This window comes from Camelus dromedarius, chromosome 20 (genome assembly GCF_036321535.1).
Source record: "Camelus dromedarius isolate mCamDro1 chromosome 20, mCamDro1.pat, whole genome shotgun sequence".
NCBI lineage: Eukaryota > Metazoa > Chordata > Mammalia > Artiodactyla > Camelidae > Camelus > Camelus dromedarius.
The window spans coordinates 13,597,037-13,621,448 of record NC_087455.1 but is presented as its reverse complement, the minus strand read 5'-3'; the positions used below and the strand labels follow the sequence as shown (position 1 = coordinate 13,621,448).

General features: G+C 42.0%; 1 protein-coding gene and 1 long non-coding RNA gene across 2 annotated transcripts; both read left to right on the top strand.

Moving 5' to 3' along the window:
• The first annotated feature begins 4,471 nt into the window (after positions 1 to 4,471).
• On the top strand, positions 4,472 to 19,576 carry NTAQ1 (N-terminal glutamine amidase 1). The gene is made up of 6 exons (XM_010988762.3): positions 4,472 to 4,798; positions 7,372 to 7,471; positions 8,390 to 8,440; positions 11,521 to 11,669; positions 12,294 to 12,418; positions 18,724 to 19,576. The coding sequence occupies exons 1-6, from the start codon at positions 4,707 to 4,709 to the stop codon at positions 18,831 to 18,833; spliced, it is 627 nt and encodes a 208-aa protein (XP_010987064.1). The 5' UTR covers positions 4,472 to 4,706; the 3' UTR covers positions 18,834 to 19,576.
• Positions 19,577 to 19,643: 67 nt separating this feature from the next.
• LOC135318716 (uncharacterized) lies at positions 19,644 to 23,901 on the top strand. The gene is made up of 3 exons (XR_010377028.1): positions 19,644 to 19,836; positions 20,511 to 20,763; positions 22,843 to 23,901. It is a non-coding gene; the product is annotated as an uncharacterized LOC135318716 (long non-coding RNA).
• Positions 23,902 to 24,412: the final 511 nt, after the last annotated feature.

The following is a 24,412-nucleotide window of genomic DNA, read 5'->3' as shown; positions in this document are numbered from 1 at the left end:
GAAAACCATTAATCACATGGAGGTTGGGGGTGGGGGTTCATTGTTGACATTTACCATTTTTTAGCTACTCTGAATTTAAACAGACACCTCTATCAGAGATTTCCTCTTTGAGTGGGTTTGGGTTAGGCAGGGCCCACCACCTTCAGTGGAAATCCTATGGGGACAGATACTTCATTTCCCTGTTAACCTGGCAACTAGGGCTCAGGCACATGACCTCACCTCAGTCAGCAGGCTGCTCCCACCTAAAATGCATTATATCTTGAAGAAGTGACCCAAAGATGCAGAGTTAGAGATTATTCATGGTGGCAGCAGCAGTGGGTCCAGAGGCAGGGACATTTCATGGTGGCCTCCTAACCTGCTGATTCTGGGATTCTTGGAGCATTATATCAGCATGACCTGGCTGGGCTTCCTCCCCTCCAAGTCCCCACCCCACCCTCTCTCCTCCCCATTCTTTCTGTAAATTTGACTTCCTGTTTAAGTTAGCCAGAGATGGTTTCTGTAGTTTGCAGTCAAGGACTCTGCCTGGCGTAGAGGCTTCAGGTCAGAAAGAGGAATTTTACAAGTGGTTTCCTAGAGTGGACACTGTGAGACAGACTCCCTTATCAGATTCGGATGATTGAGGGCTGGGAGAGAGGGTATGATGTGGGCATAGGAAGTGAGCCAGGAATACATGTCATAATTTTATGATGTGGTTTTCAGCCTTTCCCTCTTTGTTGGCCACCCCTGAATATACTTCAGCTTCTCATTTTCCCATGTAAGGTTTGGTCCACAGCCTTGAGTCTAATTCCACAGGCATGGGCTGGCCCATGCAGAGGGCCCTGGGACTACTGCCTCCCTCCCACGTCATTCTAAGAAAGATTAGTAATAATAATACTATACTGCACCCCAGCCCAACTCCCCATCCTCAGTGATGAGGTGCTCCCCTCCAGAGCTCATACATAGCACATTGCTGCCTTAGCATTTACTGCTTTATGTTGAAATTAACCCTTCAACATAGAAAAGTAGTAATCAGATAAATGCAAAATAAAGTAACAACAGGAATGCCAGGTTTTTTTTTTTTTTTTGCATATTTTTGTTTTTTAATAATGATACTCAATGTGATATTGAGGTATCAGCCCATTTCTTAAAAGCAATATTGCAACGTGTATCAAGAGACCTGGAAAATATTTAAAACCTTTGGCCAGGGAATTCCACTTCTAGGACTCCCTCCAAACATAAATAATCAGAGGTATGGATGAAGATATATGGACAAAGATATTGATTGCAGCTTTATTTATAATAGTAGGATCTAAAAACAAACTAAATGTACAACAGTAAGGGAAAAGTTAAGTGAGCAATAGTCTGTCCATGTAGCTTTTTATATTAATGTTGATTAATTTGATTTTTTTAGAAATTTTTTATGAAAAGATTTGTTCTTAGAAAATAACACATGTGAAAAATTCAAGCAGTACAGAAATGTAAAAAATAAAGGTACAAGTCACTCTGTGTGAGTGCTATGAGGAAAAAGAAGTTTTCTTTCCACTAGGGTTGCCAAGCCTAGAAAATATGAATATGGGGCTGCCAGTGGCCATCCTCTCACAGCAAGAAGTGAAGTCACCTCAGAATGAAGCCAAGCACTGAGAAGCAGGCAGAGATAGTGAGCAAGAAAGCCTGGGGAAGTGAATTCTGCTTCTGGTCCCTTGAGACCCTGGTTTCTGTAGCTCATCCTTTGACGGTGATAGCCTTTTCAGTGTCCTTCCTGTTCGACAGGCTCATAAACAGCCTTTCTGCCTTGACTTTTAACTTAGCAAGTCATGACTACCACATGCTTTGTTAGAAGCAAATTATATTGTTTGTGCTATAACCGTATTTTAACAATCAATTAATTCTTCCAATAATATGAAATGAGGTCCACTTGGCATGAAGTAGGCTTGGCAAACCAGGAAGGGCCTCCAAATAATCACCTTTTTTTCATGGTCACAAGTCATACTAGGAATAGACATCAAGTTCACCAGGGTATAGTGTCTGGAATATATATGTATCTTTTTTTTTTCTTTTTATGAAACCAAAAACAGCAACTATTCATATTTAGTCTTATGTCATCTCCCTCAACATATTTTCTAAAAGATCCATAAGAAAGGCTTTGGGGTCACAATGTTGTTTTTAATGGAGACATTGGGGACTGAACCCAGAACCTCGTCATGCTAAGCACGTGCTCTACCGCTGAGCTATACCCTCCCCTGGGGTCACAATGTAAAGCTCTTTCAGTATGCTGGAATATAATTCATCTGTAATCTAAAGATTTTTAACCCATTTAAGGCAACTGGGTGCTTTTTCCCACTGCACCTATCTTGGCTTTAATTTCCTCTTACTGCTATTTTCTTTATTCTTTACAGCTTGAAGATCATTTTCTTTGATAGAGAATAGACATTAGGTATTTCTGTTTTCTTTCAGTTGTCTGATCCCATCATATCATGTGGTCTCAAGGGATTATCTCATGCTTTTTCTTCTAGCTCTTAATATTGCGCATTAAAATACCCCCTCCCCCCCAAAACAAAAGCCCCTTTTGTTATTAAACCTTAGTGTATCATGTGCCGTAGACTTCCTGAATCTCCCCTTTCACGTCTGTGGCCCTTTTTTATATTTTCCTTTGTTATGTGTTCCTCCTCCAAACCCCCTGCCCTTTAACATCCTGATTTCATTGGGTATTGGCTTCTCTGAGTGCATGTCTTATTTCTTCCACATCCAGATCACTGGCGTTTGTATGCCAGAATCTGATTCTATGTACTTCCTACTCCTCTGAAACCATATCCTTTTTTAATCTTTACCGTGCAATCCTATGTATTTTTAAAATATGATCTATTTAAAAATAATTTCTGCTTATAAGACAAAGTTTAGAAGCATAAAGAAAGCACATTATGGCAGAGACTGCTGGCTCTCTTAATATTCATTCTCTCCTGCTTGAGACACTCGAAGGTTAGCTGGGCTGCCCAGAATAAACCCTACATTTCCTAATCTCCCTTACTCCTGGGTGCGACCTTGTGATTATCTTTGTCAGTGGAATGTGAGCAGAAGTGATGTGTACAACTTGTGGGTTTTATTCTTAAACCTTCCACTACTTCCACTACTACTCCTTTTCCCTGATTTTGCTGGCCAGAATGCAATCACAGTAGATATGGTGGTGAGCATTCTTCAACTATGTGGGCCAGAGCAACACTCTAGATATGGCCCTCCAGCAAAATCTTAGGAGCCTGGGTAACAGACACTGTGGAGACAGTGTTATCAGCTCTGGAATGTCAACCTTCAGGCTGTTAAATAAAAAATGTTTTTGTATCTTATTTAAGCCACTACATTTCGGGTTTTGTGTGTGTGTGTGTGATAGTAAACTCACCTGTGTTCTAATAAAACAAAGCGATTAATTCAACAAAGATTTATGCCAGTCACAGTGCTTATACTGTTTACAGAGGTATACAAGGATAATAATCATAACTGCAAAATTCTGTAGTTGTTTACTACATAGGGTACTTCTATGGCGCCAGGCACTATGCTAAGTATTCTGCAGAGATTAGTTTATTTGGTGCTTGCTACAGCACCATTACGTACATGCTCTACTTTCATTATTCTCATTTTACAAAGAAATTGACACACAAAAAAGTTGGTGACTTGTCCAAGGTCGTACAGGATAGTAAGTAGCTGAGAGAAGATTTGAGCCAGAGTTTGACTATTATTAATTTGTCCTACCTCTCAAGACAAGATCTATGTCACGGAGCTGCTCGTGACAGAGGTAGAGACAGGCTGAGTTACTTAACATGATAATAGTATTAAAGGCATGACTAAAAAGTGAAAAAAATCACCCCACCATCCACCATCTTCTCTGGGCACATCCGCCCTCCGCCCCTCCCCTGCCCTCCAGGCTCAAAGTGCTAAACCCTTGTTTTTCACACACAAGGCCTTCTTATTTTACTTGCACACGTGGAGTCCTCCGAGTCTCATTTGCCACAATTGGTTACAGGGTCTCAGACTCCTTTGAGAGACTCACGAAGCACTGTTTACCAACTCCAACCCTTCCCCAACTCCTCTCCGGAGCGGCCCTCCGCTGACCTCTTTCCTTCCCAAGCTGACGGGAACCCCGCTGTTAGCGAAGCCTCCAGCACGCCCGGCTCCGCCCCGCAACTAGGAACGCGAGCATCCTGCACCGCCCGCCTGGTCCCACCCACCTGCCCAGGCTCCGCCCAGCAGGAACCACGCAGTCCTCCTCTCCCCGGGCTCCGCCCACTGTGAACACGCCGCTCTTACAAAGCTGGCTCCGCCCATGTAGCCCTGGCTCCACCTTCTCGGCACCCGCACAGCGAGCCTCGAGCTCCGCCCACCCCGCCCCACGCTTTGCACGCAGGGACGTCGCGCCGCTCGCCTCGCCCAGGCTCCGCCCACCATAACGTGCACGACCAACCCAGAGCCGTCCGCGCCAGCCCGCTGAACCCCTGGCTCCACCCTCCCAGCTTCGGCCACGGGCGCCTCAAGTTCCGCTCTCAGGGTTGCCGCGCCGCTCGCTTGCTCAGGCTCCGCCTACCGCGTCCCAGGGCCCATCACCTGGGAACGCCTGCGGCCACCTAGGGCTGCGACTCTAGAACCCGAGCCTCTCGTGGTGTGCCGGCCCCTCCCCCGGAGCCCGCCCGCCCGCTGGGCAGGTCCAGTCTCTCGGCATCAGGCCCGTGACCAGGCCCGCCATGGAAGGGGATGTCCCTGCCGCCGCCGCAACCGCCCACTACCAGCCGGCCAGCCCCCCGCGGGACGCCTGTGTCTACAACAGCTGCTACTGGTGAGGGGGCGCGGGGCAGCCCCCGGCATCTCCCCGCCTCTTCCCGGCCCCTCCCGGGGAGAGCTCTGGGCCTCGACTGGCGGGTTTTCCGCTGTGGGGGGAGGAGGGAGCGGGAACGGCAGCCCTCATTTCTTGAGGTGGGCATTTGGCTACGGGTTGAAGGAAGAATTCGTCAGGAGTGGTAGGGTCAGTGGTGCATTACTTATGCGTGACGCTTTTCGCCTGGACATATCTCAGCAGATCTCAGTGCTGGAGGGCCAGAAAAGGGAGTTGGAGCGCAGAGACCCTTTGGAAATTATTCTGTTGCATCCTGTGTGGTTTCACACTGATATGAAGGTCATTTTAATTTTGGCGGAGAAGGGAGGAACAGAGATTTTGCAGTAACATTCCCAAGGTCATCCAGCTAATAGTAGCCTGGAGTCTAATTCAGGCCCTGTTGTACCAAAAACCAGGATCTTAACCACCTTGTAGTCACTGTAATAGCAGTTAACATTTACACATATCACTTGTTATATGCCAAGCATTTTTCTGAGACGTTTATGTAAACGAATTCATTTGAGCCCCACAATTACACTAGGAGGGCGGTACTGTTGTTATCCCCATTTTAAAGGTGAGCACATTGAAACACAGGGTGCAATTTGCCTGAGGCCACATAGCTTTTTCCTCTGTGTAACATTCACAGTATTGGAAAAATAATAGGCAAAGTATGTCCAAACCACATGTGTATTCAGCCTACCAGTAGTTCTTGTGGTACATAGGGATTCACAAACTTTTAACATTAATTCTATGCCCACCCTTGGGATGGGGGAAGGGGAACAGATAAGGAGCACCCACTGACCTATACCTCCTCCATCTTCCTGTATCCCTCAAAATTAATGACTCCCTCGGCTGTGCTTTCTCTGTGCATCTTTTATGGCTTTCTATGATGCTCACTTATTTATGGATCTGTATGGCTCCTCTCACGATCTGTGAGCTGTGATTTATCATGATGTCCTCCAAGTACTTAGCACAGTGCTTTATACATCTTAGGCTCTTGTTTATGGTCAACTCTCCAAAACGTCTACAGGCTGGACAGACAAAATGTCTTCTCAAAACTTGGTCTTAGAACATCTAGAGTAGAAAAATTTTAGCTACTACCTGTTACATGTCATATTGAAGCAGTATAATTTTGTTCCTCCATGCTACACATCCTGTGGAATTAGTAGCAATCTCCTGTTGTTACCTCTACCATTTTCTTCCATAAGGTTTCTTAGATATTTTAGGGAAAAACAGAATCACAGGAGAAGAATACAGATGCTCAACTTTGGTACTTTAAACCTAGTTGTGCGCAGCGTTGAGACCAAAGCGAGACAGAATTGAAAGTGTCTTTCCACAAAACGGTGGTAGCCCTTGGTGACGTTTGTGCCTTGTCTCATTTTCAGGTAGCATGTTGTAAATGGCTGGAAATTACGTTTTGACAAATAGAGTTACTTGTGGGATCAGAGTGTTGGTGTAGCTTATTTTGAGCAAAGGTGCTGTGTGGCTGGTTAGAAAACAGACAGGAACCCAGAGGTGAGCTGTGAATACTACAGGGGTGATTGCTTGCCTGTGCTGGAGTGTGACTGTGGCTACCAGCGTGGCTTGGTTTGATGCACTGGGCATTGCTTTAACTTGGGCAGTTCTGACCACTGCTTCAAATAGCTAAGGTCTCTCTATGGAAGAGAGGGGTGGGGCTATAAGGAAGATAGATTTCAGTTCCACGTGAGAAAGAGCTTTCTAAAAGTCAGGACCCCCTTCATACCAGAGGGGCTCAGGGAATCCCACTCATAAGGGGCTCTGTCCAAAAGAATTCCTGGACATATCATGTCACTGTCACAATCCTTTCCAGGCAGGAGCCCTCCTACCCCAGACACCCATCCTGCCTGGTTCCTAAGGGAGGCAGGAAACCAATGTTAACTAAGATTTATTCAGTGTTTGTGCTAAGAATATGCCTATTTTACAGAGGACAAAAGCAGATACACAGAGAAGTCAAGAGTCTAAAACGTCTTACTTTGTAAATGGCTGAGTTGGAATTCCAGCTGTATCAAGTCCCTGGACTCAAAGCTTATACAATTTTTCTTTTGCATTTTAGTTTTTTTTTATAACTTTTTTTTATTGAGTTATAGTCATTTTACAATGTTGTGTCAAATTCCAGTGTAGAGCACATTTTTTCAGTTATACATGAACATACATATATTCATTGTCACATTTTTTTCGCTGTGAGCTACCACAAGATCTTGTATATATTTCCCTGTGCTATACAAAACTTGTAGAATATTGATTCATTTGATCAGTTATAAAATGCCTCCACGTGCCAGCACTCTTGAGGGAGGTAATGAGCTGTATGTCTACAGAGGGGTCCAAACTCACAGTATAGGTTGGTAACAGCTTGCTGGGGATGTTTTAGAGGACATTCTGCTGTTAGTTGTTGGATGAGATGGTGTTTAAGGTCTCTTCCAACCTTTTTCTGTCATTGTCAATCTTTTGTTCAAATTTGAAAGACACAGTGTTTGTTCTTGCTTAATTATATTGATTAAACAATTATTTTATTTCAGTGAAGAAAATATTTGGAAGCTCTGTGAATACATCAAAAACCATGACCAGTATCCTTTAGAAGAGTGTTATGCTGTTTTCATATCTAATGAGAGGAAGATGGTAAGTTGGTGAGTGATTGCAGAAAGAAAACAAGAAATTTAGGATGACATTAGAAGCTAAATAGAGAGTGAGTTTTGGGTTTAGCACTGTTCTAAAGTGTGCTTTGTAAAATGCAGCAACATTTTAAAGCTTTTTAAAAATTTTTACTTTTTAATTTTAACTTTTTATTTTTTTAAAAAAGGTACTAGAGATTGAACCCAGGACCTCATGCATGCTAAGCATGCACTCTACCACTGAGCTGTACCCTCCCACTAAAGTTTGTTTTTGGATGAGATTTTTTTTCTTACCAGGACATGGTTGAGTTAGTAGTTTAGTCCCTTACTTGTAGGTAAGGAAATATGTGATGGTATGTTTATGAAAATTAAATCCCCTTTCTTTATTATTAGGTATTAGATTAGAGCTTTTTAAATTGCTTAGATTAGAGGCACATAGTCTCAGGTTTGAAGTAAAGATTTGTTTCTGGAGTTTTAATGGAACTACAGGAAACTTATATGAAGTATTAAAAGTAAGTCCTTCTTTGTATTTTGTAAAGGACCTTTGGAGGCATCATCTTGTTTGATCCCAGTGGAAACCCTGTGAAGTAGACAAAATTCAGAGAGCTGTCTCCATTTTATAGATGAGGAAATAGAGACTCAGGGAGAACCCATGAATAATTAAATGGGAAAGCAAGACTGGAACCTCCTGATTCCTAGTTCAGGCCTCTTGCTACTCTCCAGAGAACATCGTATAATTAATTATTGCTCCTTCATTGTTAAGGACACTTGGAAGGATTTGGATTTCTTCTTATCCATTCATTCTTTCACCTTGACTGTTGGTTGCTTAGAAATATTTTATTTTTTCTTGTCATTTCATTGCGTTGAAGAATTTAGTAGTGGTGTAACTGAAGTTGTGGCTTATGAAATTTATTGTATTTTGTAGATACCTATCTGGAAACAACAGGCAAGACCTGGAGATGGACCTGTGATCTGGGTAAGATGGTCAGCACGGACAGCTCCTAATGCATCTCTGTTTTACCAAAGAGATTGGGCAGAAGAGAACGATTATGATAATTACTAATAATTTGATCTTTTGAGAATAGATGTTATTTGGCCTAAGGTAGAAGTACTTACGGGCACGTTTTCTTTTAATTTTGAAGTTATTGTAGGAATAATTTAAAATGGCTGATGTGGCTGATATATTTCTGATCTAGACTCTTGTCTGTTTAGCACCGGAAGGGACTTTAGCAGTGTCTAGTCCAGCTGCACAGCAGAATTATCCAGAGATTGTGTTAAAAGTATAGGTTTCTTATCTAGTTGATCAGAAATTAGATTCGGTTCAGGAATTAGTGTTCTTGGCAAACTCCGGAGTGAACATGACTGGCATGTGAAAAACATGGATCTGCTGCAACGTGTTCATTTTTCAGGCAAAGAAATAAGCCCAGAAAGGCAAAGTGAGTCTCAGGGTCATCTAGCTGGTTAGTGGCAGGACTGGGTCCTTTCCAGCTCACATCTGTACGTCACCCTAACCTGACCCCTTGAAGAATGGAATTGCTTATGCTAATAAACATGAAGATAAGGTAAAAGAAAAACTCTATTCGTGATAATGTAGTAAACCTCAAGTTTCTGATACTTATTTAAGATAAGATATCATTTGAATTGGCTTCATTCATTTATTTAACGTGTATTTATTGAGTGCGCAGTAGACTATAATCCCTGGTCTCACGGAGCAGATGCTCTTGCTTCCTTCGCCAGCAGGGGATCCGCTGCTCTAACATGAAAGCCAGCATCTTGCAGTGCTGGGTCAGGAGTGCAGGCTCGGAGTCAGGCAGACCTGGGTTAGGCTCCCGTCCTCCCATTGGAGGGGAGTCTTTGGCTCCCCATCTCTGCCATGAGGGTGATTCCGGGTTGAGGACTGCTTCCCCTAGAGCGCATCAATCACATGGTGCGTAGGCATCTGGACCTGAGCTAACCAGAAGATATTCCTTGTTTATGCCTTTCCACAAGGTGTCTTGTTTCTGGAGAGCCCGCCCCTTCAGGCAGGATGCCGTGATGGCAGCCCTTCCTCAGTGAAACTCTACTTGGCACTTGGGCCCCTTTTCCCCCACCCCCTTGCTGGTTGGCTTTGAAAAAGGCCGAGTATTTACATGCATAATCTCATTAATTCGCTCAGTCATACCATGAGGTAAACACGACAGTTATCTCTATTTTATAGAAGAGGAAACAGGCTAGTTAGTGGAGGGGCTGAGGTTGAACCCGGTGATCTGACTTCAGGCGCCCTTCCCTGCATTCCTCCCCCCCCCCCCCCCCCCCGCACCCATCTTACCTCATCATCTCACTTCTGCAACAGTGGACTTGCCTTCCCCGCTCCCTTCTCCAGGAACCCCTGGAGGGTAAGGACTTGTCTTTCTCATCTTGGTATTTGTATTTCAGCAGCACAGTTTCTCACAAACAATAGGGAGTATGTACTTTAAAAAAACTATAACACAAGGTAGAAGATGTCAGGAGAGAAACAGATCTTGGGTAAGGCAGAGGCTTCTTTTGGCCGGAGTGGGAGAAAAAAAAAAGGGCTCACTGGGGAAGAAGCATTTGAGCTGGAGCTTGAGTGAGGGAGACGGCAGAGCGGCGGAGGAGGTTGTGCAGGTGGAGCGGAATAACGTGAACAACCCTGGGGGAAGGAAATCTTGCTCCGGTGCAGGGGAGCAGCTCTTAGTTCATTTATCTGAAGGGGCGGGTGCACTAAGGGGACTACAGCGAGTAAGCATTCATTCCTGATGCCATTTCTGCTTTACTAAGACAGAATTTGAGCCAAAGGAAGCACTTTAGGCTCTGTTGGTACCATATCTCTAGTCTCAATTAATCACCTTCCCCGCCTCACAGGGGCAAATGAAACAATGAGGAACTGCTTTGTAAGCTCTGAAGTACTAGAAACGTAAGATGGTATTGCTAATGTGATGAACTTTTTATCTTGCAATGCTGTTCTTTGTGAGAGCGTTTTTCTCCGGAGGAATGATGAACACCAGACCGCCCTTGATAACCTCCCTGACATCCCTTCCAGCCCTTGGCTGGCTTGCGCAGTGCCTGGCACCTGGGAGTGAGCGTGAGAATTCACCTGCACACAGGGACCCAGCTGTGCGGGAGAAGCTCTCTGTATCTTCCCTTAATGGCTGCAGATTAGGGCTCGGCTGACTGAGAAACAGTGAAGTCCTTCTCTCCAGGCTCACCTCAGGCCATCCCCTTTGTTAATGGTGTGGAAGAGATCCTTGCTGACGTCTCCCTCTCTGCTCATGAGCATGCATGTGTCCTTCTGAATGCACACGTCTGTCTTTATACACAAATGGCTTCAAAAATAATATATAATGCATATTCTGCAGTTTGTTTTTTCCGTCCAACTGTATTACATGGACTTAATCCAATTTCCACAGACATTTACTTGATTTTTTTTTTGCAGCTGTGTAGTACCCCATCTATGGCTGTATTGTGGTTTGTTCATCATTCTCCTCTTTGTGGACTTTCAGTTGTTTTTGAGTTTTCACTGTTATAAACAGTGCTGCAGAGATTTTTCTTTGTATATATACATTTACATGCAGATAGCCGTTTTTCTACAGAATGGATTCCTAGGGGTAAAATTGCTGAGTCAGAGGGTATACATTTATATATGTATTTTTTTTATTGAAGCATAGTCAGTTTACAATGTTGTGTCAGTTTCTGGTGTACAGCACAATGCTTCAGTCATACATGAACATACATATATTCGTTTTCATATCCTTTTTCACCATAAGTTACTACAGGATATTGAATATAGTGTCCTGTGCTATACCATATGAACTTGTTATTTCCAAGGGTATATGTTCAATGTACAGGAACATTTCCAGTACTTATTTAAGATAACTGTTCCCTGTCACTGGACATTTGGGCTGTTTTCAGGGTTTTGTGTTTGCTTTGTTTTGCTGTTATGAGGATTGCTGTAATAGTCTTGTATCCATTTTTGTTGATGTATCTGTATTATTACTATAACCTTGGAACATACCATCATAAAGTAACCTGGTTAACTTCAGCAACTTTTACTTCTAGGATTACCATGTTGTCTTGCTTCATGTTTCAAGTGGAGGACAGAGCTTCATCTATGATCTCGACACTGTCCTGCCATTTCCCTGCCCCTTTGATACTTACGTGGAGGATGCCTTTAAGTCTGACGAGGACATCCATCCACAGTTCAGAAGGTGAGGAAATTCAAGATGGATTTACCTACTTTCTGAAGTTAGACCTTGACAGCTGTACAGAGCTATTTTGTTTGTACATTTGTTTTTGCGAAGATCCCTTGTCTTGGCTTCACCATTGACTTGGTATTTGAGAGTGATGTGCTGCTCAGAAGATTCGAGATGTTTTAAAGTTTTAAAGGCTGTCCACTGTATAAAAGGTTGGCAGTCTTTTATAGATCTGTGTGATGAGATCCAAAAACATTTTCTAAAAGTCATTTTGGGGATTCCTTTCATACTTTTGGTTTTGGGTGGGGTGGAGAGGGGGAGCTGGGTGCCTTATGATGCCAAAATTGAGAGGGCTGTGATGGCATTACCTAAAAACTATGCCCTTTGCCCCTAATATACAATTGAATAAGTAAAGGCAGCTGGATATATTTCCATGCCTTTACAGTTTGGGATTTCAGCTGATCATTTCTCATGGTGTCTCTAATAGGTAGTAAGACTGCATGTAGCTGCATATATATTTGTGTATCACTCATAGTACAAAAATGCCTGCATAGTTTTGTGCGTGTCGTAGAACATGAGTCTGTGAGAATTGAGTTAAAATTTCAACTGTGACATAAATGAATGTGGATTTATGTGCAGGAAGTTTAGAGTGATCCGTGCAGACTCCTATTTGAAGAACTTTGCTTCAGACCGATCTCACATGAAAGATTCCAGTGGGAACTGGAGAGAACCTCCTCCGTCATATCCCTGCATTGAGACTGGAGGTAAGCCAAGGACGCCCTCCCAGAGGAGTTTCCCATCACTCTTTAGATGTGCATTTTCCCTTAACCAAGGACAAGAAGCACGTTCTTCTTTGGGTAAGACTCCCAGGGTGGTAAGGAGGTTAAGAGGGAGTTTAGTTCTGTGTATTGATCAGATTCAGAAATTGAGGCACAGAGAGCAGGACTGGAGGGCACAGGAACTTACAGGAGAGGAAAGGTGTCAGGGAGTCAAATCACGACACTTGCTGGAGTATTGGCTGTACCTGCTGCTGGCGCACTGGACTGCGGCAGATCAGCATGTTTGTGTCATTTAACAGTGGAACTGCCAGCACCTTGCCATGGTAGGCTTTCATGTTATGGTAGAGGCATTCCCTGGTGCATCCATGCAGTGGGTGAAATGTCATTTCACTGGCTCTGTAATAAAATCTGCCTTAAGAGCTAACAGATTTTATTGTCCCACTCATCTCATTTATGTACTTTCAGGAGTCAGTCCAATTAATAATTTCTTGAGATTTAAGTAGATTAAGGGTTCTTCACCCTATTACTATTGCTTGGCATTCACCTGAGTTGGAAACATTATTTATGATGGGAAGTAATTCACAACGTTGCTGTTTACTGGTGAAATCATCTCCTCACGTGGGTGACACTGTCTGAATCACAGTGCTCTGAAAGCCGTGCAGGATGCCAGAAAAATAGGACAGTAGTGTTCGGAGTTCAGCAGGGAAGAAAGTCAAACGTGTTTGGTGTATTTGAAGGGAGTGAACACTGAAAGAAGATTCAAACCCTGATTTTTGAGACTCTATGAAAACGTCTCACGATTTTCAAGATTTATCTTGGAGTTGCTTTTGATCCACCAACCTGGTTCTGAGCCTCAGCATTAGAATTGGGTAGCTCAGGTCAGGAGAGGCTTCATGGGTCTTGTTTTCAGTCCATACACCCTGCTGCATGGTGTGTGGTATGGACAGTGCTGCTGCAGCTTGTTTCTCTCTTTTTTTTTTTTTCACACATGGGCACTAACACAGAGCTTGACACGTGGTAGGCATTCAGTGAACACCACCTTGTCAGCCCTGGCCCTCCCTGAATCACTCCTTTGGGTTTTGATGACAGCTACACAGTAGGTGCCGTTTTGTGCCAGGCTTTGTGCCAGACACCTTCACATCTCATTTTATTTTTCTATTTTTAAACTTTTAATTTATTTTTTATTGACGTATGGTCGGTTTACAATGTGTTATTTTCTGGTGTACAGCATAGTAATTCAGTTATATATATATATATACACATATTCCTTTTCATATTCCTTTTCATTATAGACTGTTACAAGGTACTAAGTATAGTTCTGTGTGCTATACGGTAGGACCTTGTAGTTTTTCTGTTCATATCTCATTTTAATGTAACCTTCACCACAACGAGGCAAGCTTTGTTTTCCTCACTTGGTAGACACGTGGACTGAAGTACACGCAGTTAAGCCCTCTGCTGCAGGCGCATGCTGGAAGGTGGCAGGGTCCCTTAGCACCCTGTGCCTGGGGAGCAGGGACAGTGGTGTCTTTTTTTGCCTCCTGTGTAGCTGGCTTATCAGGGCCCTCCTGAATTGGAGCTTGAAACTCAAAGGAATTTGCACTGAGCTGTGGGGTAAACATACTGGTTTTTCATGTAGTAATTTAACCACATGTTCTCTCCTATGGTAAATTCAAGCCCTGTATTTATCAAAGGAATGCATTTGAAGTTAGGATGAGGGGGAATTACTTTTAGCTAATTAGTAGTGTTTTATTAAAAAAAAAAGTTGAAAAAGCAAAATAATGGTTCAAGAAAATGTCAAGCTTTAAATTAACTCATGTTTTAGATACTTTCATAGCAGCTATACTCAGTCTCCTGCATTTAGTTATTGAATTGACTCATAGAACTTAAAATTTAATACATTTGATATGTTACACATTATGATTAAGCTTTTACCTTGAATAATTTCGGTGGCCATGTGACTGCAGGCCCACTATTTTCGAGTCAGCATTTACAGTATTTTAAATAAAGGAACTCCCTCCCCACTACCGCATTAAAAAGGAAACTGAGAGTCGTCTTTAAAAAAATTAATTAATTAATTAATTAATTTTTAACTTGAAGTATAGTGTGTTTACAATGTGTGAATTTCTGGTGTACAGCGTAATGTTTCAGGCATACATGTACATACATTTATTCCTTTTAGTATTCTTTTTCATTATAGGTTACTACAAGATTTTGAATATTGTTCCCTGTGCTTTACAGTATAAACTTGTTGTTCATCTATTTTGTACATAGTAGTTAGTATCTGCAAATCTCGAACTCCCAGTTTATCCCTTCCTACCCTCTTTCCACCTGGTAACTGTGTTTGTTTTCTAATGTCTGTGAGTATGTTTCTGTTTTGTAAGTTCATCTGTGTCTTTTTTTTTAGATTCCACATAAAAGTGGTATCATATGGTATTTTTCTTTCTCTTTCTGGCTTACTTCACTTAGTATGATGATCTCTAAGTCCATTCCTGTTGCGCCAAGTGGCATTATTTTATTATTTTTTATGGCTGAGTAGTATTCCATTGTGTAAATATACCACAATTTCTTTATCCAGTCATCAGTCGATGGACATTTAGGTTGCTTCCATGTCTTGGCTATTGTAAATAGTGCTGCTATGAACCTTGGGGTGCATGTATCTTTTCAAATTAGAGTTCCTTCTAGATATATGCCCAGGGGTGGGATTGCTGGATCATATGGTTAGTCTATTTTTAGTTTTTTTAGGAATCTCCATACTGTTTTCCATAGTGGCTGCACCAAACTACATTCCCACCAACAGCGTAGGAGGGTTCCCTTTCCTCTGTACCCTCTCCAGCATTTATTGTTTGTGGACTTTTTAATGATATCCATTCTGACTGGTGTGAGATGATACCTCATTGTAGTTTTGATTTTCTTTTCTCTGGTAATTAGGAGATTCACAGTCTTAACAGCCTTGCCCTGCAGGCTCAGTTCCAGCCCCAGCCACCAATGGCTCAGTTTTTAAGGACCTTTCCCAAGTCTTGGGCTGAATTATAGAGCACACCAAATGTTTCCTCCTCTTTCTGAGCCCTTTGCTGCCTCTTGTCTGCATATACATCTCATCTTCTTGCTCTCAGATGTGTTATGGTGACACTGGCTAATTTGAGCCGAGATGGAAGACCAGCTATGTAAATAGAAATGTTATAGTACCTGTTGGAGAGATTATAGACAAATGCTGATTTGCTATACATTGATCTTTAAAATGAAAAAAAATTTTATTTTCTTTTTGTACATTGACAAGTAATGAATGCCTGCAGACAGTAATTGTTTTTAATTACATTAGAAGTCCTAGAAAATGAATACCATTGTATTTCAGAAGTTGAGGTTTCCTTTAGCAATTTATTAAAAATTTCAGCTGACTTAGATGGAGTCTGGCATCCACTCTACGTGAGCAAGAACTTCCACCCCGTCTCTCCTGGGAGGTGCCTGTCCTTCCTTTTTTTCGGGTACTCAGTCATCCTGCATCCGTAGCTCTCTTGATGACTTCAGCAAAAGTCTTGGTTTTGCTGATTAGCTTATTTATTTTAAAGATAGGAGCGACTCTATTTTTAGTTTTCTGTGTCTTAAGTGCTCACTTTCATTTTTGAAAGATACATTTGTTGGGCAATGTATGCTAGTTTTACATTTTTTTCTTTCAGTTTTTTGAAGATGTCTCTGTTTGATTTTCTGCTTGCTTAGTTTCTGATCAAGGAGCATGCCATTGCTCTTGTATTTGTCTCTGAATGTAGTGCACCTTTTTTTCTCCCCTCTGGCTGCTTTTTAAGGTTTTTCTCTTTATTACTTGTTTTCAGCAAATTGATTATGATGGACTGTAATGTAGTTTTCTTTAGGCTTATTCCTCCACTTGAGGTTTATTAAGATTCTTAGATTGGTGGATTTATAGTTTTCATCAAATTTGGAAACATTTGGCCATTATTTCTTCAAATATTTTTTCTGACCTCCCTTCCCCACCTTTTTAATTCTTGTCCTTCAGCTACATGTATGTTAGATGGCTGGTTATTATTCTCTCAGGTCAGTGATGTCCAGTTCACTGTTTCCAGACTTTTCCCGTATGTGCTTCATTTTCAAATCTTTTGTCTGTAAATTCATTGATCTTTTCTTCTGCGTTAGCGACTTTGTTTGTTAATCCCCAACATTGCATTTCTTTTCATTTCACATATTTTATTTTGTCATCTTTAGAAATCCCATTTGGGCCTGATTTAGTATCTCCCATTTCTCTCTTCATGCTTATGTTTTTCTCTGCCTTTTGAATATAGGGAACATATTTATAATAGTTGGTCCTTATCTGCAAATTCCATTATCTCTGTCATTTCAGTCTATTTGTGTTGATTGATTTTTTTCTCCTGATCTTGGGTTATATTTTCCTGTTTCTTTGTGTGATTCATATTATTTGGTGGGGTGTCGGACTGTGAATTTCACATTGTCAATTGCTAGATCTTTGAGGTACTTTTTTAACCTCAGTGTTGGATTTGATGCCGGCATGCAGTTACATCACTGAGGGTCAGCTGGGTTTTTTTAAGGCTTGCTCGTAGGCTTTTTTAGTGCAGGTTTGGAGCAGCCTTTCACCCAGTGCCAATTTAGCCCCACTACTCTGGTGTGACCCTTCTGAAGATTCCAGCAGATGTCTGTATGTTACGAGTTCTCTCCACCCTGGCTGGTGGGGGACGGTGGATATTCTGGGAATGGTTGGACTGACTGTTCTCTGGTGCTTCTTTCCTAGCCTCCTGAGCTCATTCCTCAGCCAAAGACTTGAAAGTTGAGGAGTGAGTCCCCTCAGCAGATCTCTGGAACTCTCTGCAGAGTTCCTTCCTCTCCCACACTCTACTCTCCAGATCTGGCTGCCTGGGCGCTCCGAATGCAGGTCTCTGTCTTCCCACCTCAGGGAAACTCTGATGCTCTCTGTGTTCCTCTCTCTGTGCTGTGGCCTGGAAACTAGTTCTACAGCTCCCTTGCTTGTTTCTGCCTTCTCAGGAGCCAGTCCTGGGCTGCTCATTGTCTGGTGTCCAAAAACAGTTGCTAAATATATTTTGTGTGTTTTTCTGAGAGTTATGGTAGAAGCGCAGTTTCTGTAACAGTTCTTTGATGGACAGAAGCAGAAATCTGCACACACTGGAAAAAAACTTGTAGTGTGGATACTTTAAATCATATACAGAACTAAATGGAATAGTATGTCAGACTTTCAACTGTTACTAGCTCACAGCTAACTCATTCATTTATATCTCGTCCACTTTCCGTCTTCTTATGTTGAAAAAAATCCCAGACGTTATGTCCTTTCAACTCTAAATATTTCAGTATGAGTCTCTATGAAGTATAGGATTTACTTTTAAAAAATGTGACCACAATACCATTATTCCATCTAAAAAAATTAACAATAATTCTTTAAAATCATCATCTATCTCTCTAGTCAGTGTTCAGATTTAGTTATCTCATAAAGTCATGATTTTTTAAAATGTTGTTTATTTGAATCAAGTTCCAAATAAAATCCCCACATTATGCTTGGCTGGTATGTCTCTTTAGAGTCTTTTTTAATATATAGAGATCCTAGTCCAACTTTTTTTTTTTTCATTGTCATTTATTTGTTGAAGAAACTTGAGTCTGGGAGAAATGGTCTAGATTTTGCTGATTGTATCTCTTTTGCTTCCTCTGAATTTCCTGTAAATTGGCAGTTAAATCCAGAAAAGTAGATTGCTTATTTATGCATTTTTTTCATTTACCTTTAACTTTAAACTGCTAGAGAATTGGTACAGAGTTCCTGTATACCTTTTACTCAGATCTCTGGGGAATCTGAGAAAATTGTAGTATAATTATCCAAACCAAGAAAATAACGCAACGGATACAATAATACTGGCACAGTACTGTTAACTTACAGACCTTATTTAAATTTTGTAACTTTTCTTACTAATTTCTTTTTTTCTGGTCCAGAATCTAACCCAGGATACTACATTTAGTTCATGTTTCTTTATTCTCCTTCAACCTGTGACACTTACTTTTTTTTTTTTCTTTTACAACTTTAACACTTTCAAAGGTCACTAGTCTGTGACTTTGTAGAGTGTCCCTCAGTTTGGTTTTGTGTGGTGTTTTGTCATGATTAGGTTGAGGTTGTGCGTTCGAGATAAGGATCCCACAGGAGTGGTACTGACCCCTTATAAAACATTTGAATACTTTTCCCTACTTTTGGTCTTCTGGGCTGTTTTACTGCTGTTAAACCAGAATTGTGCTTCTCAGTGGACATTTCTTTCGTGTATTTTTTTTAGATTCCAAAATGAACCTGAATGATTTTATCAGTATGGATCCTGAGGTAGGCTGGGGAGCTGTCTACTCGCTGTCTGAATTTGTACATCGGTTTGGCAGTCAGAACTACTGAACCTTACGTCTGGATGGAGACACAGGGAGAGTTCTAAGACATGAACAGTCCACCTCTTCATCTGGGACAGCAAATGTTATGGTACATTTGGCTTAGAATTATGTTCTTTTTTTAAATTCAATTGAGTTGAAACAAGTGAACAAAGAAATAAATAGAGACAGTTTTTTTTTTGGATATGTCAGGTTGAAATTTGATGTAGTGTATGTTTGCTCAGATATTCCTACAGCTCATTTGTTAAAACACGTGAAGACTTATGCCAGTAATTGCTTGTGTTATGATAGACATGTGGACTTTGTGTCTGTTTTGGATGTCCAGCTATACTGTAAGCTCCTTGAGGACAGGGCTTTGGCCCATTACTCTGTGAATCTTTAATGCCCATAAAAGGTGCCCATAAAATGTTTGCCAGTATTTGTGCTTCTGCTTAAAGAGGGCTGACATTGTGAGCTGAATCAGCAATAAGTATTAGTCTTTTGGGACCATTATGTTCTTAGAAAAGATTGCAGTCCTCTCAGGCTTAAGTGTTATTTGGCCTATTTATATATGTTTTTAAGTAAAGTTGACGTAAAAGTAATTTTGTTTTGAAGATTATGTGTCCCTCTTGATGTTCTGGGATACCCAAGAATGTCTCAATTGTAGATAGAAACCATTGCTTTAAAATACACTGATCAATCTTCCTTCTTGAAGGTGTTTCGGAAATTTGGCTTTCATCATATGATTCCAAATAAAAGATGTTTGGCATTAAATGAGTATTGCATGAGTTCTCATTCGTGTCTTCGAGGCTCTGTTGTAAAAATGAGCAAATTTCTTGTAACAGGGCTGTCCAAGCTTTTGATCTTAGATGAGCTTTCTGCTTGTTAAGAAACTTCCATTCAAATCCTCTGCCTTGTGCTCTGAAGGGGCGACTGCAGTGATTTCCTCAAGGATCAGTCAATCTCAGGAAATGCCACGTGTCCATTTGGTTCAGCTGACCTGGAAGATTCTTGGAGAAAGTGAATCAGCTTTGGTAAGAGGAATACAAATGCAACCCAAGTTATTTTATAATTTAGAGTCAAGTATAGACCCTGTACTTAGATAACTTGGTTGAGTTTCAGGTGGTCATTCAAAAAGTTTGTGACTACAATGAAGGAGATAAATTTTGGCAGGTTGTACCATGGAAATACTTTGTCCTGAGTAAAAAATTTCAGAGGGACCAAAGGATTGTGATCTGATTTACAAATTGCATCTTTGGAGGTTTTTTTGTTTTTTGGTTATTTTTTGCAATCTTGTTTCCAATCTGGTATTCAAAATTACGTGTAGTGCAGACCAGTCAGACAATGTGTGTGTCTAACTTGGAACTTACCAGTCACGTTGCCTTGAAATTGAAAACACCCTACTTCTAACCAGCGTGGTGAGCAAGGTTCATAGTTTTAAGCCTGTTAAAATACCCAGTGGCTGTTGTCATGACTGTTAGAAGCAATAGAGGACGTTTGTTTTTCTCTGCCTACGACTCCTACAGTGCCCTTTGGGGAACTCTTCTTTGCATATTTCATATAGTCCTGGTGGCCCAGAGGTAGAGGCATGTAGCCTAAGCTGTGCCAGGCTTGGATCCCACCCCTGGACAAGTCTAAGAATGACCTGTCCTAGTGTTCTCTAGAATTTCCATATGACATTCAGGGAGAAAAATTTTCTCTCCATCAGGACTGCTGAGCTAGGGGCCTGGGAGTTCGGGGCTGCCGGTGAGCTCCTTGACTGACACAGAAGGGCCTGACTGCAGAGTGCAGCCTAGTGTGGCTGAGAGCAGAGCCAGAGCCCCAAGGGCGTCTCTGGGTGCCTGGATCTTTCTGTGCTTCAAGCCAGCCCCGCCTTTCCAACTTCCCAGTGCTACAACCCAGTGGATTTCTTTATCTCCTCAGCTTGTGTGAGTTGGAATGCTGTCACTTTTAACTGAAAGGTAGGTTCCTTTGCAAGATTTTTCTTCGAAATTGTTTGTCAGGAACTGTTACTTTTGTCTCTGTGCTTAATTTATCTTTGAGGTCAGATTTGCTTCTCACATGTGTGAGAGAACTGAGTAAATACTGATAAATGCTGCCTGGAAAGAGGAACTTTCAAGAAAAGCAGGGGACTAAAATAGAATTTGTACTGAAAATAAGAGAAGGAGCATATTTTTGAGAATCTGATGGGGAAGCAGGTACAGTGACATAAGATGGCTCCTCAGGTCGGGAGAACTCACTGGACCTTATTGAAGGTATTACTGTGGCTTTGATGAACTATTGTGTCTTTGAAAAGAAAGGTTTGTTAACAGTGGAAGTAAAGACAAACCTTTTTGTATATGTGGTTTTTCTCATTTAATTTTTAATTAAATAAATAATAGATGCTACCTTCACTTTGTACAAATTCAAAAGCTATAAAAGGGTATATGGTGAAAAGTAATCTTACCCCCACTCTGTCCTTCAATTTTCTGATTTTCCTACCCAGAAACAATTTTTTTATGTCCATGCAAGCATATAGATATTATGTATTAAATTCTATTTTTTTCTTCCCACAAGTGGTAACATTCTGAAATTATTGTTCTGCATTTTGCTTTTTAAAGTTAGCGTATTTGGATATTTTCCAGTCAGTACGAGTCAAACTTCCTCATTCTTTTTAAAGATTACATTGTATTCTATGGTATGCATGGTCCATAATTTTGTACTCCCAAAGTTGTTTTAGTCTGAGTATGACAAAAAAAAAAAAAAAAGTTGATTCAAGGAATATTTTTGGCCATGTGTCTTTATAATAATTTCTGGGGTAAATTTTGAAAATGTAGACTGAATCCATCCTTCTAGAGAAGGGGTTACAAATGTTCTCTCTAAAGGGCCAAATAGTAAATATTTTAGGCTTTGCAGCCCAGAAGGTCTCTGCTGAAACGTCTTAACTCGGCCCTTGTAGCAGGAAAGCAACCATAGACAGTATGTAAATGAACAGGTGGGTGGCTGTGCTCCAGAAAAACTTTGTTTATAAAATCTGGAGGCTCGAGGATTTCACCCTTGGTCTATAGTCTGTCGTTGCTGGTTCTAGAATCATAGAGTTGAAGCCGGCCTGTGGCTGCTCTGGCCGGGACTGCATTTCCCAGTGCCCTTTGGAGCCAGGTGTGGCCACGTGACCAGGTTCTCATCATCGGCATATAAGGGGAAGGGTGTGTGTCATTTCCAGGCCTGCAGGCCTGCCTGAAAAGTGTGTTGTGGAACTGTTCTGTTAGAGACATGCGTGTGTGTTTTTTTAAGTCACAGAGTTATTGGTGAGTCTTGATTCTGCAGTTTACCCCTCCCTGAGTAAAGCAGTGCCCTTTCAAGCACTTGTCATAGCGTATTTCCACTGAGTTGGAAATAAGACTTTGTGCTGTTCCACGTGGAACTGGAGCCTCTGTGTGTTTGCGCAGGCAGCCCCTTAAGTGTCCTACAGTGTTTGTGGAATTGTCACCCGTCCCAGGATGTTCAGGAATGCTGAAGACAGATGTCCATCCATAAAACTCTTGTTCTGCATGAGGTTCAGGAGCCTTGTGGGAAAGAAAACCAATGAACCCTGTCCCCATTTACGGTTCAGACGTGTGCAGGCCTGTCTCATGGACCTGGGTCTTCAGAGCAGCCTGAGCTAGAGGAGGGAAACAGGTTCCTGAGAGAAAACACTTGAGTGAAGGAGACATCTGGCTAGTGGACCAGACCAGGGGGCAACGGGGCCTGGCAATTAGAGGGCTCACGGTGGCGCTCTCTCTTTTTTTTTAATTGAAGTACAGACAGTTACAATGTGTCAATTTCTGGTGTACAGCACCATGTCCTGGTCATGCATATACATACATGTATTCGTTCTCTCTCACTCTCTTGAAAGCCCTGTCCTCTTGGAATGGAGGTGCCTAACATTTGCAGAGTTAGGCCCCGATGAGTAAGACAGAACTGTCCTAAGACAAGAATACACAGAGTGCTCAGGTTCAAGGGGCAGAACTTCTGTCCTTTATTGATGTGTCTTTTATTATCTCATTAATTACTCTCATTAGCATGTAAAGCAGAGGGCCAGCCTTCGAGGAGCCTGTTGTATAAAAATCTTTACTAAAGACTTGGCACTTAAAGATTACACTTCAAATACGTAAGCAAAAATGAAGAACTTCTCTGTTATCACATAGAAGGGCCTCCAGGGAAGAAGTGATTGTTCTTTCCCGTACAGAAGATAAAGAACCAGAAAATGTGGAAATACTTGAGGATCCCCAGGGCCGGAAAGTCCAGCCTGACCCAGAATTACTCTCTGAGTTCCCCTGCACAGCGGTTACCCCCGGCTCTTCCAGGAGCAGGAGCTGGACACTCCTGTGAGCACCGCTGCCTCTTCTGCATGGTGGCGGCAGTGGGTGGACAGTGTGTAGTCAAGTCTTAGACTCACTCTGGAGGCTAGTGACAGTTTCTCCAAACAAGATCCTTTGTCGCCATCCTAGAACACTGAGTGGATGAAGCTCTCTAGTAATGACTGCCGTGAGGTGTCCTGGCCGAGTGCTCTAACTATCACAGGCCAGCTTCTGATGCTCGGAGTGGGCCAGAGGCACTGCATTCTCTCTCCATGGACAACACACGGTAGATGCCCAGTAAACGTTTGCTGAATGAATGAATCTAAATTTATGAGGTTCTCTAAGTGTGTTTCCATTAGCGCTGTCAGTTATGAAGTCAGTGAGATGGTGTGTGATTGTGCACATAAAACAGCCGCAGCCAAGAGGTTAGGTTGAACTCGGCTGTGAGACAAACAACTGTGATCGCCGTTTTTTTTCTCTTGGTAGAGAAATGACAGGAATGCTCTGTGGGAGGGCTTCTCTCTTGGCCTCTTCTTTTGCTTTTCGTTCCAATGTGCTCCCTCCCAACCCTCCTTAGATGTTACTGTACTATGCCGTTTCTGAGAAGAGTATTCAGAAGTACCCCAACTAACAGGTACATCTTATCAGGGTATCTCCTTCCCTGTGTGTGGCTGAGGAGCACAGAAGGAAGGAACAGCGTATTTCTCCCTGGTGAACCCTGGAGGAAATTTAGCCCGTGGTCATAGAGCAAGGGTGCTAAAGTCTGAATATTTATATCCACCCACCCCTCACCCATCCCCAAGATTCACATGGTATAATCCTAACCTCCAAAGTTGATGGTGTTGGAGTGGGGGCTTTGGGAGATGATTGGATTATGAGGGTGGAGCTCTCATAAATGGGATTGGTGGTTTTATAAAAGAGATCCTGTAAAGCTCCCTGGCCACCTCTGTGAGGATACAATGAGAAGCCTTTGACCTGCAGCCTCATCTGACCATGCCGGCACCTTTATTGGACTTGCCGCCTCCAGACATGTGAGCAATGCATTTCTGTTGCTTATAAGCCACCCAGTCTCTGGTGTTTTATCATAGCCATCTGAACAGACTAAGAAAGAGTTCCTAACCTGAGGTCGTTAACACCCACTGAATGTGTACATAAGTCCCTTTTTCTGGAGAGAGGACCCATAGCTTGTATTACCTGTTTATTCCTGTAACAAGATTTATTGATGTTATTATTGTTTTTGCCTGTTGAGGGCCTTCTCGATGCCAGCTTCCAGGTTAGATGCTGGTAACCT

Coding starts and splice junctions, on each gene's coding strand:
- NTAQ1 (XM_010988762.3), top strand. CDS start 4,707: ATGGAAGGGGATGTCCCTGCCGCCGCCGCAACCGCCCACTACCAGCCG. Junction 7,472..8,389: donor TATCTAATGAGAGGAAGATG/GTAAGTTGGTGA, acceptor TGTATTTTGTAG/ATACCTATCTGGAAACAACA. Junction 11,670..12,293: donor ATCCATCCACAGTTCAGAAG/GTGAGGAAATTC, acceptor ATTTATGTGCAG/GAAGTTTAGAGTGATCCGTG.